The 16210-nt window shown below is 49.0% G+C and overlaps 1 protein-coding gene across 3 annotated transcripts; it reads left to right on the plus strand.

Moving 5' to 3' along the window:
- Positions 1–1061: 1061 nt before the first annotated feature.
- Positions 1062–16210, plus strand: CACNG6 (calcium voltage-gated channel auxiliary subunit gamma 6; the record flags this gene model as incomplete). 3 transcript variants are annotated; one of them, XM_079906951.1, is made up of 4 exons in its annotated part: positions 1062–1626; positions 6719–6793; positions 8535–8672; positions 15972–16210. In XM_079906951.1, exons 1-4 carry the CDS (start codon positions 1311–1313, stop codon positions 16208–16210), a joined length of 768 nt encoding a protein of 255 aa, XP_079763077.1. In that variant the 5' UTR covers positions 1062–1310. The 3 variants fall into 3 exon arrangements, with proteins under 3 accessions (XP_079763077.1, XP_079763078.1, XP_079763079.1); XM_079906952.1 differs by lacking the exon at positions 8535–8672; XM_079906953.1 differs by lacking the exons at positions 6719–6793; positions 8535–8672.

Raw genomic sequence — 16210 nt, forward strand, 5'->3', positions numbered from 1 at the left:
GGCAACAGGTGCGGGTGTTATTTACGGGTCGAGCCCGAAATAGCCGGCGATGGTGAAGGGGGTGGGCGGATGGGGGCGAGGCTGGGAGTGAGCGGAGCTGCCGGGCCGGCGGGCGGAGCGGGCAGTGGCGTGCAGAACCGACGGCTCGGAGGCATCGCGGAGCTGGGGTCGGCGCCGCGCAGAGGCAGGAGAGCGAGAGGGGTCCCTACCCAGGAGACGGGGGTGGGAGGCCTGAGGGAGGCGCCTGGCCTGGAGCTGAGCCTGGAGCCGTCCCGACCCGGCCGGCCCTGGGAGCCCGGGGGAGGGGAGCCGAGTGATCCCAAAGGGACACCGAGTCCCTTCCGGGTCCCAGTTGTCCTTTGAGCCGCGTGAGGGGACTTGGTCTCCATTTCCTGAGCCGCATTGCGGACCACAGCACCTTCATCTGAGCCCCAGCAGGGACCCCCGGTCCCCCTCCTGAGCCTTGGGGGTGTCCCTCAGCCCCTTTCTCTCAGCCCCTAGGGCAGACCTTCTCTGGTCTTTTCTCTGAATGGCCAGGGAGACCCCCCTCCCCTCTTCCTGAATTCCAGCAGGTCCCCAGCCTCCTGTCTCTGAACCCCAGCCAGGACTCTGCTGGTCCCCCCTGTGAAAGTTGGGGGAATCCTACTGCCTCTCTGAGACTCCGAAGTAATTCTGACCTCCCCTTCTGAACTCCCTGCACCCCAATTTTTCCTCTTCTGAACCCCAGGGCGGACCCAACTTCTCCTTCACCAGACTCTGAGCCCCAAAGAAGCCAGGAAGCATCTCCTCTCAAACACAGAGAGGACCTCAGCTCCCCTTCCTGTGTATCCTAAACTTTGAGCCCTAGTGGGAAGCTCGGATTCCCTCCCCCCAAGGAAACACAGCTTCCCTTTGGTGATTCCCTCCAGTGGGGACCCCAGAGCAGCCCCTCAGAGCTTCAGCTGACACTCAGTTCTCCTGCTTCTGGAGCTCTCAGGCTCCCCTCCTGGGTGCCCAGGTTCTAGCCGTGAGGCTGGGGGAACCTAGCTTCATCTCTAGTCTCATCTTCTTTGCTGAGCTTCTGTGGGTACCCCAGGCTCTTCTCTGAACCTCAGAGGGTTCCCAGCAGAGGATCTAGGTCCCAGAAGTGACCTCGATTTCCTCATTTGAGGTTCCAGGGAGGATTCAGATCTTCCCATTTCACAGACCAGTGGAAACTGAGCCCCTCACCTGCTTCAAGACCCCAGGCGCTTCCCTCCCCACTCCCACCCCTCAGGAGCCCGCCTCAGCTCTGCCTCTTTCGCACCTGGGCCCTATCGCCCGCGACGAGGATGATGATGTGGTCCAACTTCTTCATGCACGAGGAGGACCGCCGGCGGCGAGCTCACGGGGCGCGCAAGGCCAGGATGACCCCTGAGCACGAGGGGAAGATTAAGCTGGCACTGCTGCTGACCTCCGTGGGTGCCACGCTGGCAGTGCTGGCCGTGGGCACCGAGTTCTGGGTGGAACTCAACACCTACAGGGACAACGGCAGTGCCGTCTGTGATGCTGCCCACCTGGGGCTCTGGAAGATGTGCACCAAGCGACTGTGGCAGGCGGACGTGCCCGCCGGCAGAGACACCTGCGGCCCAGCGGAGCTGCCCGGAGGTGAGAGGCCGCCGCCCCCGCGCAGGGCTTGTATCCCGTGTCTGAGAAACCCGTGCCCGAGCCCCGAGGAGAGAGAGCTTGCACCCTCAGATGCGCCCCTACCCACATCAACCTGTGCTCCGGGGACAGCCTCTGCCCCAGGCACAAACTGTGCAGAGAGGGAGTCTGTACCCCCAAACTAGCCTGCACCCCCAGGCCAGTCTGTAGCTCTAGACCAGCCTCTGCCCCCAGAGCAGCCTGTTCCCCGAAACCTGTCTGTGCTCCTAGACCAGCCAGTGCCCTCAGACTGCCCTGTGACCTCCAGAGCTCCTATGCTCCCAGCACAGCGTGTGATCCCAGACATTTCTGTGTCCCCAGACCAGCCTGTACCCCCAGCAAGCCCATGTTCCTAGAGAAGCCTTGTGCCTCTGCACACAGCCTGTGCCCCCGGACCCAGCCGATGACTCCGTACGCAGCCGGTGCCCTCAGACAGCCTTTGTCTCCCAGAAACGCTCGCGCCCCTGAGACAGCCTGTACCCCCATCCTGTGGGCCCTGGGGAGAAAGACCACCTTGATGCCCACCCCAGAGTACGCTGTTCCCTCCTGCCGATTCCACCAAACAGCTCTCACCAAAGACCTCCCAACATCCCAGGGCAGACCTTGTGCTTCCTGGAAAATCGGCTTCCTTTCCTACCCATTTCACCTCAAATTCCCCAACTGGACACTCCAGCCCTTCTCATTTTCTCTTCCAGGCACCCCGACACCCGTCACTTCCCTACAGAGTGGCTGTTTCACCCCTACCCATGCCAGAGAGCTATCCCGTACCTCTCACTCTCCCAGACAGGCCACGCCATGCCCTAAACTTATACCAGAGAGACATCCTATATGCCTAGGGGACAGGAATGGGATCTCACTCCCTCTACTGACCCAAGGAAACTATCTGACTCAGAGCCCATTTAGGATGTCGCATGCTTGGTCACCCGTATGGCATCTGCAACACTCTTTCCTCTCCAAAGGATGTCCTATAATCTCAGTACCCCTCAAAGAAGATCTACCCCTCTGGGCTCCAGATGGGATTTCCCTCCTCCTTCGCTTTTCCAGATGTGATCTGTTACATCCCTAGGGTCCAAATAAGGATGTTGCAAGCCTTTGATAGCAAAGTGGGATGCAAAGCACCCTTGTTATCTGAGGTACCACCCAGTCAGCGTGCAGACCGGCTAATTCGCACCCCTCAGAGCCTCAAGCAGGAAGTTCCCCAATTTTTGACAAGTGGGATACTCTGGCAATAAAAAATATTAGATGCTAAGGTAGTGCCCGGCTCTGTTCTAAGTATTTCACTTGCATGAACTCATCAATCCTCATAGCAACCCTATGAGTAGTTATTATCGTCCCCAAAATGAGGAGCAAGAAATACAAATGTCACAGTCCATGCACCCAGGCTAGTCACATGGGGTTTGGACCCTGGTCATCTCTGTTCTTTCTTTTTCTTTTAAATTTAAAAAAATTTTTAAAAATGTATTGGAGTATAGTTGATTTACAATGTTGTGTTAGTTTCAGGTGTACAGCAAAGTGAACCAGTTATACATATACATATATCCACTTTTTTTAGATTCTTTTCCCATATAGGCCATTACAGAGTATTGAGTAGAGTTCCCTGTGCTATACAGTAGGTTCTTATTATTTATTTGTCTTATATATAGTAGTGTGTATATCCCAGTTTATCCCTACCCCCCTATCCCCTGGTTACCATAAGTTATTTTTCTACATCTGTGACTCTACTTCTGTTTTGTAAATAAGTTCATTTGTACCCTTTTTTTAGATTCCACATATAAGCTATATCATATGATATTTGTCTTTCTGTGTTTGACTTATTTCACTCAGTATGGCAGTCTCTAGGTCCATCCATGTTGCTGCAAATGGCATTATTTTGTTCTTTTTTATGGCTGAGTAATATTCCACTGTATATATGTACCACATTTTCTTTATCCATTCCTCTGTTGACAGACATTTAGGTTGCTTTCGTGTCCTGACGATTGTAAACAGTGCCGCAACGAACATTGGGGTGCATGTATCTTTTTGAATTATGGTTTTCTCTGGATATATGCCCAGGAGTGGGATGACTGGGTCATATGGTAGTTCTATTTTTAGTTTTTTAAGGAACCTCCATACTGTTCTTCGTAGTGGCTGCACCAATTTACATTCCCACCAACAGTGTAGGAGGGTTCCTGGTCATCTCTGTTCTTAACAGCGACACTGTATTGCATCTCACTAGTCCATAAATATGTCCCAAAGGTTCTCACTGCACTGGGGGGGCTGTCCCGCCCCACCTGACTGCATAATATGGGGTCCCTCACGTCCCTTGATGTCTCCCTAATGGTCAGAAAGAGCTTCAGTCTCCTTAAAGGACCATCACCATCATCCCACAATCCTGACCCTTCAGAGGACATCTCCCAAATTGCAAGATTTCAGAAATATCCCACACATCCCATGGCCCATCAAAGGACATCCCAAAGGGGGGTGACCCATATCCTCCTCTTTTCCAAATGGGATATGCCATATCCTCTGGGATCAGAGACAAGATGCCCTAAATCATTAGTAGCCAAAATGGGATGCCAGACACCCCATACTCTCTCAGAAAGATGTATCACACCTTCTTATTCTCTAGTTGAGACTTCCCATTTCCCTTGTAGAGGAAGACCGCTTTCCCCCCACCGACTTGTGGCAGATAGCATCCTCGCCGTTTGTTCTGCTGCACAAAGCATCCTTTACTTTTTGCTGCTGCGGGGTCAGGACTCACATTTCCCACTGCTCCTGCCAGGACATCTCATGCCCTTTTCTTTCCCCCCACCGACTTGTGGCAGATAGCATCCTCGCCGTTTGTTCTGCTGCACAAAGCATCCTTTACTTTTTGCTGCTGCGGGGTCAGGACTCACATTTCCCACTGCTCCTGCCAGGACATCTCATGCCCTTTTCTTTCCTTGACAGTACCAGGTGGAGTGTCCCACACCACCTCACCTGTCTCTGGAGTTTATCCCTTATCCCTCAGCATCCCCCTTCAATTCGGAAAGTTCCTTTCCACTTCCCCAGACCACCTGACCTGTCTCCTATTTCTTAATACCCCTCTTATTCTCGACCTCTCTCCTCCCTTTCCCTCTGTTCTCTCCTCAGTTTCCCCATCTGTGGAATGAGAAAGTTGGAGTAGGTGAATTCTGTGGAAGTTCTGGTCTTAAAATGCAATTTAGAAAGCACCTTTTTTTTTTTTTTTTTTTTTTAAGCGTGGGCTTTCTTGAACTTCAAGTACACAAATTTGGATGAATCATCCTTTTCAGTTTATGCCACAAAATCATTCCCAGCCTTTGCAAGATCCTTCATGTGCTTTATTTTACATTCTTATTCTTTTTTCCATTCTTTCCTAACTCATCTCTTTAATGCATTTGATATGCATCCATGGATATGTATTTTAACCTAGAAAAATAGTGTTTTTAATATATGTATGTATTTTAATTTCCATAAATGATATCGTGCTATAGATTTTTTCCTATTTTTGATGTTTTTCCTCAACACTGTTTCTCAGATCTTCCCGTGCTGCTTTCTGTCAGTCTAGTTTGTGGCTACTAGGTGCTGCAGAGACTTGCCCATCACATTTACTTGTCTATTCCAATAGCGATGGGCACCTAGGTTGATTCCAACTCCCTGTTTATTTATTTCTTTCTTTTTGGCTGTGCCGTGTGGCATTCGGGATCTTAGTTCCCGGACCAGGGATCGAGCCCAAGCCCACTGCAGTGGAAACGCAGGGTCCTAACCACTGGACCCCCAGGGACGTCCCCCCGCCTCCCTATTATTATAAACAGTGTAGCAATGAACATGATGCAACCCATATATGTTCCTGCACGTGGTTTTTTTCTGAATGTATACCCAGAAGTGAAACTGTTGGGTTATAGGGATAAACATCTTTCACTTCATAAAGTATGTCAGAGTGCTTTCCAAAAAGGCTAGTACCCATTTACACCCCCAGCTGTTTCCTCTTATCCTTCCAATGCTTGATATTATCCTTTGAATATTTGCCCATCTAACTGATCTAAAGTGCCATGTCCTGCTGATGTAAGTTGCATTTCTGTGATCCCTGCTGAGGTGGAGCATCTCTTCATGTACTTGTGAGTAATCCACGCTTCCTCTTCTATGAATTGACTATTCATATCCTTTGCCCAGTTTTCAGTTGGGTTATCTCTCTTCTCTTGCTGATCTGGAAGAGTTCTTTGTGTAGTCTAGACATGAATCCTTTCTGAGATAAGAATCTCTTCTGAGGGCTTCCCTGGTGGTGCAGTGGTTGGGAGTACACCTGCCGATGCAGGGGACACAGGTTCGTGCCCCGGTCCGGGAAGATCCCACATGCCGCGGAGCGGCTGGGCCCGTGAGCCATGGCCGCTGAGCCTGTGCGTCCGGAGCCTGTGCTCCGCGACGGGAGAGGCCACAGCAGTGAGAGGCCTGCATACCAAAAAAAAAAAAAAAAAAAAAGAATCTCTTCTGAGTCTTCTGCCTGGATCTTGGGGTGCTTTGTTAAATAAAGTGATTATCCATTTCTTTCTTTTTTTTTATTTTGTGGTACGCGGGCCTCTCACTGCTGTGGCCTCTCCCGTCGCGGAGCACAGGTTCCGGACGCGCAGGCTCAGCGGCCATGGGCCCAGCCGCTCCGTGGCCTGTGGGATCCTCCCGGACCAGGGCACGAACCCGTGTCCCCTGACTCGGCGGGCAGACTCTCAACCACTGCGCCACCAGGGAAGTCCATTCATTTCTATTCTCACTGGACCCTACACAAACTCATATGACAGAGCCAGGAAACAGACTATTAACTCACTTTATACAGGAAGAATTGGAAGCTCAGAGAGGTCAATAGCCCACTCAAGGCCGCAGATCTGGACCTCAAAGCTCTGGATTGGAATCCCAGCTCCTGTGATAGCAGGTGGTTTCACTTCTCTGAGCATGAGTTCTCTCTATCAGGGATGTTAATTTCATATTTCTAGGTTATTGTGAGCTATGTTAAATGTCCAGCCCTGAGCTTACACTAGGGACCTCCGTGTCATTACCTCTCTTTTTCTCTCTCCTGCTGCCACAGAAGCAAACTGCACTTATTTTAAATTCTTCACCACGGGAGAGGATGCTCACATCTTCCAGAGAACCACAAAGAAAGGTAAGAACTTTTTGCCCGGTGGAGGGGATATGCTGACCACGCTAAAGGATTCCTTTTCTTTCTTTTTCTTTTTTGTAAATTGAAGTATAGTTATTTCCAATATTGTGTTAGTTTCAGGTGTACAGCAAAGTGATTGTTATGTTTTTCAGATTATATTCCCTTATAGTTTATTAAAAGGTATTGATTATAATTCCCTGCGCTATACAGTAAGTCCTTGTTGCTTATCTATTTCATGTAGAGTAGTTTGTATCCGTTAATCCCAGGGGGCTTCTCGATAGCATTGTACTCTTCTCTGCTTTGCCGCAGGATGGGCACAAGCTCCTAAATCCCGGCGAGGTCTCATCTTTGGGGAGAGGTGGTTCTCCAGAGCCCTGTGTCCAACATTCCCCCCTCAGCTCTGCTTTTGCCACATGCCGTGTTACTTTGGGCAAGTCCCAGCCCCTCTCTGTGGATAGTACATTAACATCTCACAAGTGTGCATCTCCCACATGCTAAACACAGCGCTGGGTGTTTCATTTATAAGAGTTCCAGTCCTTGCCATGACCCTGCAGGGCAGGGGCTCTATCTGAATCTTCCAGATGAGAAAACACAAGTCCATAAAGGGTTTAATTTATTTCCCCAGGAAGTGGCAGAGGCAGAGGCAGGATTCGAACCCAAATAATTCCAAATGTAAAGCAGTGCTCTTCAATAAAATATTCCATGAGATTGGGAATGTTCTGTATCTGCACTGACCCGTATGGTAGCCACTGGCCACACGTGGCCAGTGCAACTAAGACACTGAGTTTTAAATTTTGTTCAATTTAAATCCATTTAAAATTAAAAGACCCTCCGTGGCTAGTGTCTACCATTCTGGACAATAAAACTTTTAAGGCTTTACCCTTTCTACTCTAACCACAGTCTCTCCATCACCCCAGTATGTCAGTATCCCCACCAGTAAAGGAATTGCGGTCAGTATGTCAATATTCCCACTAGTAAAAGAACTGTGGTATGTCATGAACCTTATCTGGTCTTTGTAAGGATTTAATGAAATGATGCAGCTAAAACATGCAGTATGGTGCCTGGCACATAGTAGGTCCTTCATAAACAGTGGAGGACTCTTCATGGAGGACCTGCTTACCCTCTGCACTCCTTTCTTTCTTACCTTGGTGCTAAGCGAGCTTGGGCAAGTCGCTGTGCTCCCCTAGGATAGCAAAATAATCACAGGGCACACATATGGAACAAGTGCTGTGTGCCCGCTGGTGCACTGGGGACATTACATAGGTGATTTCTAATCCTCACAGCAGTCACGTAGAGATTTTGATCTTGATTTTCCGGAGGAGGAAACTGAGGTTCAGAGAGGTTCAGTGACTCTACCAGAATCTTCCAGCCAGGAAGTAGCTGGGGAGAGTTCTGACTTGGATCGTTCCGCTATAATGTACCACCTTCTCTGTTGTCTCCCACACACCCCACTGCCTCAGTTTCCTCACCGGAAAACAAATGGTGACCAGATCGTAAGTAATACTTGGTAGTTCCCATCTCCTTCTAATCCTGGCTGTGTCCTTTCTTTGCTCTGTGACCTTAAGCAATTAACTGACCCTTTCTGAATCTTAGTTCTTCCTTCAACAGTATAAGTAAAACATTGAACTGGATGATCTTCTACTTGAAAATTCTTCTCTAGTCCTGGATCTTCTGGGTCCCTATATGGGAGTTCTCTCTACTCCCTACATCCTGTATTCTCTACTTCCCCTTCCCCTCCTCACAGAGGTAAATATGGCAGCTGCGGTGATAGCAGTGCTAGGCATGGCAGTCATGGCCCTGGGGTGCCTCTGTGTCATCATGGTGCTCAGCAAAGGGGCAGAGTTCCTGCTCCGGGTTGCAGCCATCTGCTTTGGCCTCTCAGGTGAGGGTTGAGAGCCTGCAGACTGAGAACATTGCATGCTGGGAGGTCGGGTCTCCAAACACCAATGCATGTTGGGAGGTCAGGTCTCCAAGCACTGTTGCATGCTGGGAAGTTGGGTTTCCAAGCACTGTTGCATGCTGGGAGGTCGAGGGAAGTCTCCAAGCCCCGTTGTAGGCTGGGAGGTTGGGTCTCCAAGCACTGTTGTGTGCTGGGAATTGGCGGAAGCTCAAAGGCTATAGAAGTCTCAAAGATGGGAGAGTTCTAAGTTCTGTTGTTGACTGGGAACTGGGGAGTCTCCAAAGACTTCTTTAGATTGGAATCTAGGGTCCCCAAGTGCTGTTGCCAGCTGGGACGTTGAGGGAGGTCCCCATGCACTGTTGTATGCTGTCAGGTTGAGGAAGGTCTCTTAAGTACCATTGCATGCTGGGAAGCACAAGACCTATAGTAGGCTCGAATATGAGGATGGTCCAAGCGCCGTTGTTGGCTGGGAATTGAAGGTTCTCCAAACACTCTTTTAGATTTGGACCTGGAGTCTGCAAGAACTGTCGCATTTTTGGAGTTGGGGGTCCAAAAGAATTCTGCATCTTGTGAGATGTAGCCCTCATTGGATCAAATGTTTTCTAAGGTGGATAGATAAGTCATAAACTATATAAGCTTCATTTATTTATCTTTCGTGTATCTACTGAGCACCTACTATGTTCCAGGCACTGAGCTAAGGGCTGGAGACATAAGATTAATAAGACAGACACTGTGTCTACCCTCATAGAGCCTAGATTCTGACAGAGGTAGACAGTACCCAACAATTACACATACAATGATCCAACTATAATTGTGATGAGAGTTACGATAAAGCATATAAGGGGTACACACTGGGGTGGGGGGGCTTGTCAGAGAAACGTCCTGAGAAAGTGATATTTAAGCTGACCATCGAAGGAGGAACAGAAATTATCCAGTCAGACTGTGGAGTTGACGGTAGTGGTGGCCATGTTGGTGATGTTTGTTGTGGTGGTGGTAATGATGGTGATGCCCTTGATATGGCAATAGTGGTGATGGAATAGCATATATGTAGTCTGTGAAAGACTTGGCAAGTTTAAAAGAAGACGAATGAACAGAATGGAGATCAGAGCATAGGGCAGGGCAAAGTTTGCGCAAAGGTACATGGTAACCTTAGTTAACAGATGAGGTAGGGGCTCGGTGCAAGATGAGTCAAGGGAGGTCCCTGGTGGTCCAGTGGTCAGGACTCTGCGTTTTCACTGCAGAGGGCATGGGTTCAATGCAGAGGGCATGGGTTTAGTCCCCGGCTGGGGAACTAAGATCCTACAAGCTCCGCGCGGCCAAAACGAAAACAAAAATAAAGGAGACAGGGAGATATGAATGTTCAAGAGCACACTCGCATAGAAATTATTAGTAATCACATTCTTATTATTGTTTTGTGCCTTAGAGAGCTTCCTAAATGAAGGGGGAAATTCAGTCATTCCCTGTCTTTCATTTATTCATTAGAAAGGTGTCTGCCCTTAACGAGATTATCATCTGGTTAAGGACAGAGAAATGATACGAATCATCCCACAATTACGAACTGCAGGAAGTGCTATGAAGGAAAAGTAGAGTTCTGTGAGGATGCGTAACGAGGGCACTTCATTTAAAGCAGAATTAGAGAAAGGCCCTCTGAGGAGATGACACTTAAAACATCCAAGTATGGGTAACCAAGCTAGAAAGAGCTCGGTGGATTTCGAGTCCTGAAAGAACGCCAGTGAGCCTGGAGCATGGACAGTAAGGAGGATACTGGTTTAAAAGACAAACCAAGAAATCAACAGGGAATCAACAGATCTGGGTTGGAGTCCCAAATTCCAGCCCAGGGAGGAGATAGAAATTAGGCAAATAAATAATGCTCCTATGAATTAATATATGTTAACAATTACCAATTGTGGTAAATGCTATAAATGAAAAGTAAAGAGTCTAACGAAAATGTATAACAGGGAGACCCAACAGAGACTTGACTGGTGGTGGTCAGGGAAGCCTTCTCAGAAGAAGTGTAATTCAAGGAAGGAATTCTGTAGAGAATGAGGATGTGTAAGGTGGGCTCAGGGAGGGGTAAGCAGACAGTTATTCCAAGCAGCACAAAGGTCTCCAGGCTTGAACAAATTTGGTGCATTTAAAGTCCTGAATGGGACTTCCCTGGCGCTCCAGTGGTTAGGCCGCCGCGCTTCCCCTGCAGGAGGCTCGGGTTCAGTCCCTGCTCCGGGTGACTAAGATCCCGCGTGCCACGCGGTACCGCCAAAAAATAAAAATAAAACAAAAGTAAAGTCCTGAAAGAAGTCCTACTCCATACTGCTGTAGGATGGGAAGGGCAGCTTGAGAGGAGGCTGAAGAAACAGGCAGGGGCCAGGTCACGTGGGCCCTTCTAGGTCATTCGAGGGAAGTCAGGTTCGATCAGGGAGAAGGTAAAGTGATGTGCCTAAGAGAAGAGTCCTGGAGTAGACCTGTCTGGGCTCAAACCCACATGGCTCTTTTCTAGGCTTCAATTTTCCCATCTGTAAAGTGGGGATAATAATAATAATACCCATTCATAAGGTCTAGTGGAAGAGGTGAGATTTGGGAGCATTTGGTTAGATTCTTGTTGCAAAGCTAGTGTGTCAAGGCCAGAGCTCCACAAACTACAGCCCATGGTCAAATCCTACCTGCCTCTTGTTTTGGAGTTAGTGACTTTTTTTTTTTTTTTTTTTGCGGTACACAGACCTCTCACTGTTGCGGCCTCTCCCGCTGCGGAGCACAGGCTCCGGACGCGCAGGCTCAGCGGCCATGGCTCACGGGCCCAGCCGCTCCGTGGCATGTGGGATCTTCCCAGACCAGGTCACGAACCCGCGTCCCCTGCATCGGCAGGCGGACTCTCAGCCACTGCGCCACCAGGGAAGCCCTGGAGTTAGTGACATTTTAAAACCATAAATCGTATTGTGGTTCCTACCTAGATGGAAAGCCACGGATGAATTTCTACCTCTAGAATAACGGGCCTCCGAGGTCTTATGTGGTCTGGCTCCTGATGTGGTCTGGCTCCTACGTGAGACTTCACCTCTTACCATTTGTTCTCTCTGTTCTGTCCATATCAACCTCTTTGCTGTTCTCAGACCCTCCAAGTTCATTCCCTCCTCAGAGCATTCTGCACTGCTGTCCCCTCAGCCTGGAATGCTCTTCCGCCAGCTCTTCCCATGTCTCATTTCTGCAGATCATTTCAGCCGCTGATCATATGTCACCGCCTCAGAAAGACCATTGTTGGCCACCTTGTCTAAAGTAGCCCCCTTCCCTGCTGTGTCCCTACCTTGCCTTATTTTTCTTCGTAGAATTGATCACTACCTGAAATTATGCATGTATGCATGCCTTTGTTTGCTAGGGCTGCCATAACAAAGTACCGCAGACAGGGTGCCTTACACACCAGAAATGTAGTTTCTCACAGTTCTGGAGGCTGGAAGTCTGAGATCAACATGTCAGCAGGTTCGGTTTCTTCTGAGGCCAATCTCCTTGGCATGTAGATGGCTGTCTTCTCCCAGTGTCCTCACGTGGTCCTTCCCCGTGCTTGTCTGTGTCCTAATCTCCTCTTCTTATAAGGGCACCGGACATACTGGATCAGGGCCCACCCTAGTGACCTCATTTTAAGTGAATTACCTCTTTAAAGACCCTAACTCCAAATATAGTCATATTCCAAGGCCCTGGGGATCAGGACCCCAATGTGTGAACTTTTGTGGGGATGCAGTTCAACCCACATCAATACATTCACCTGATTTTTGTCCATCTCCCCTTTTGGGGTGAATTTCCAGGAGGACAGCCCCTTCATTAGGTTTTTTTTTTTTCTGGATCGTGCTATGAGGCATGCAGGATCTTAGTTCCCCGATCAGGGATCGAACCCGTGCCCCCTGCATTGGGAGCACGGAGTCTTAACCACTGGACCGCCAGGGAAGTCCCTAGTTTTGTTCTTGTATTTTATATATATTTTATAATGAGAGTTCAATTAAGATCTATTGACTGAATGAGAGAATGCATGAATTAGCAGTGGAATGAAGGGGACTGGATGGTGTCGCTCCCTCGTACAGATGCTTTTCCACCTCCAGTGCTCTGATGCTGACCTGCATGAGGTCAAGAAAGGATCACAAAGGGACCACTGAGCCATGTTACGCAGACTCCAGGCTGTATTCTCCAGGCCCCTGACTTAAAACCATGGGGGAGGGCTTCCCCGGTGGCACAGTGGTTAAGAATCCGCCTGCCAATGCAGGGGACACAGGTTCAATCCCTGGTCCGGGAAGATCCTACATGCCTCAGAGCAACTAAGCCTGCAAGCCACAACTACTGAGCCTGCAAGCCACAACTACTGAAGCCCGGGTGCCACAACTACCGAAGCCTGCACGCCTAGAGCCCGTGCTCCGCAACAAGAGAAGCCACCACAATGAGAAGCCCGCGCACTGTAACGAAGATAGCCCCGGCTCACCGCAACTAGAGAAAGCCCGCACGCAACAACGAAGACCCAACACAGCCAAAAATAAAAAATAAATAAAATGAAATAAATTAATTTTTTAAAAAAAGTTAAAAAACAAAACCATGGGGAAACTGGGAGTGTAGGGAGGAAGGAAGGTCAGAGATCAAAGTTGAAGTCAGACTCTGGGGTCTGAGAGGGGAGGCAGCCAGGATGCACGAGCCATGCATGACCATTGGAGGGTCCTACGTGATCTTACTCCGCCCACCTCTGTACTTCCGCTGCCCACCACCCCCCTCCCCTCCCCCATCCTCTTTGCTCCGCCGCACTGACTTTTCTTTTTTTCCCTCTAACACACTCTACTCCACCCTACCGCAAAGCCTTTGCACCAGCCATTCCTTCTGCCCAGAATAGCCATTGCTGTTTTGTGCATGGCTGGCTTCTTTTCGTCCATTTGGGTCTCAGCTCCAATGGCTTTTCTGATGACACCATGTAAAGCCCCAGCCCCACCCCTGGATGTCACGGCCCTTCCCACCACTCTGTTTTTATCTCCTTCCTAGCGTGCATCACTGTCTGAAATTATCCCGTCTTCTCACATGTTTACTTTGGCAGTTACAACCTGGTCGCCCGCAGGCCAGCGACGGCCCATAAATGTCCTTTGTTTGGCGGGCAGCGTCTACAGATTTCTCTGAGCCAATATTTAAAGGTTGGGTGAATTCCCGTAAAAATCATAATCGTTTAAAAAAATGCTAGCTGTTCTTGAAAACTCAGAAGATCTGGTCTACGAAGCCGCCGCTGCTGACGGGCTGCAGTTGGCTGGAGCCGGGTTTGGGCTGTGCTTTGTCATGGTCCCCACCGCACCTCCCTGCTCGCTTGTTTGGACTTTCTCATTGTCTACTGGAGACATTTGAGTTTTGCCAGCCTTGGTTTATTTGTGTACCATTTGTCTCCTCCAAGTAGAACATAGGTTCTGTCATGTTAGGGTTCTTTGGTCTGTCTTGTTCCTTTTTTTTTCTTCAATCAAATTGCATGACATGACTGATTTTCCTTTCATTTTGTAATCCACCATCACTCTCTTTTCTTTTCAACTTTATTGGGCTATGATTGACAAGTATAAATTGTGTGTGTGTGTATATATGTGTATATATGTGTGTATACACAATTGTATATAAGGTATACAGCTTGCAGGATCTCAGTTCCCTGACCAGGGATTGAACCTGGGCCACGGCAGTGAAAGTGCTGAGTCCGAATCACTAGACCGCTCGGGAAGTCCCCTACAACTTGATATATTTTGATATACATCATGAGGTGATCAACACAATCAAACAAGTTAACACATTCATCACCTCACATAGTAACTTGTTTTTTGCAGTGAGAACATTTTTTTTTTTTTTTTGAGAACATTTAAGATCTACTCTCTTAGCAAATTTTATGGACACAGTATTATTAACTATAGTCACCATGCTGTACGTTAGATCTCCAGAATTTATTCCTCTTCAGGCTGGAAGTTTGTGCCCTTTGACCAGCACCTCCCCATTTTCCCCCTCCGCTCAGTCCCCGGCAGCCACCATTCTGCTCTCTGCTTCTATGGTTTCAACTCAGATTCCCATCATCACTCTTGACTCAAGTCTGAATGGAGTCTTAATTTGACTTTTGCGATTCTTGATTCCTTGGTTTGCTTTGTTCTTTTCTTAAGTGGTGAAAGACACATTAACATAAAACTTACCATTTGAACCATTTGTAAGTGTCCACGTCTGTGGCGTTAAGTCTATTCACGCAGTTGTGCAGCCGTCACCGCCATCCATCGCCAGAACTTTTGCATCTTCACCAATTAAAACTCCGCCCCCATGAAACACCAACTCCCCATTGCTCTTCCCCACCCCCGCACCCACCTTCTACTTTCTGTCTCTATGAATTTGTGTCTTGTTCTTTCTTTCTCTCCAGCGTCTAAAATTGTGCCTGCTATAGGGTAGGTGCTTAATAAGCAGTTGTTGAGGAGGTGCTAGTGAAACTGCAGAAATGCATCTCGGGGGTCTCCGAGGAGCTCCGGTTCTTTATGTCTCAGCACAGAAAGAATTCAGCGAGAGGCCAAGTGATAGATAAGAGGTGATTTATTAGAATAAGATGCTCGTGCGCCTTACAAGCGGGTGAGCTAGAGGGTGCCACGCCGAGAACTTAGTGGGCTACAGTTTTATAATCAAAGGAGAGTGGGGAGGGGGAGAAGACCACCTCCTTCCTCATTCTTGAGTAGACGTCAAGCTTCCATCCTCAGCTCCGCCTCCAAGTCAGGCGGGAGGGTTTTCTTGTCCCTACGTGGTCAAACTGGGACTGTCATGGCCCAATGGAAATGAGCAAAAAGGTGGTAACATATACTAGAGTATGATGAATCATCTCCGCTTTCAGCATAATGTCAACTTTTCCTTATATTTTTGTTTCTAATGTGTGCAGAGGAGTGTTACCTCAGGAATCAAGCCTCTCTGGGCAGGATGTGGGTCTTATTTCACCATTGTTTCATTGTCTGGGGGCATGTCTCAGGCTTCTGTTGCATGGTTGTGTTGCTAAGCGAGCCTGCTTGGTTTTGTGGTTAAGCGAACCTGCTTTCTTGAGCGATCATTAACTTACAGGGGTCTCCCATGCTTTTTTTTCTTTACTTACAGTCCCCTAGTGGGATTAACTATGTAATCACCTACTTTGTCCCTTTACTCTGTTCCTATCACTAGGGGGTCCCCCAGGTTTCTTGTCTGAGTGAGCATGTGATGGGGTATACTGGGGGAGAGGCTCAGACCTCCTTTGGGGACCCCAGGGGCCTGAGGGCCACATCTGTTCTCCTCTCCCCACAGGCCTGCTGCTTCTGGTCAGCCTGGAGGTGTTCCGCCACTCCGTGCAAGCCTTGCTGCAGAGAGTTAGCCCTGAGCCTCCCCCGTCCCCGGCCCTGACCTATGAATACTCCTGGTCTCTGGGCTGTGGCGTGGGGGCCGGCTTGGTCCTGATCCTGGGGAGTGGCTTCTTTTTCCTGCTCACCCTGCCTCCCTGGCCCTGGGGCTCCATCTGTCCCAAGTGGGGGCACAGGGCCACCTAG

The sequence above is a fragment of the Stenella coeruleoalba genome (assembly GCF_951394435.1).
Source record: "Stenella coeruleoalba genome assembly, chromosome: 20".
NCBI classification, from domain to species: Eukaryota; Metazoa; Chordata; class Mammalia; order Artiodactyla; family Delphinidae; genus Stenella; species Stenella coeruleoalba.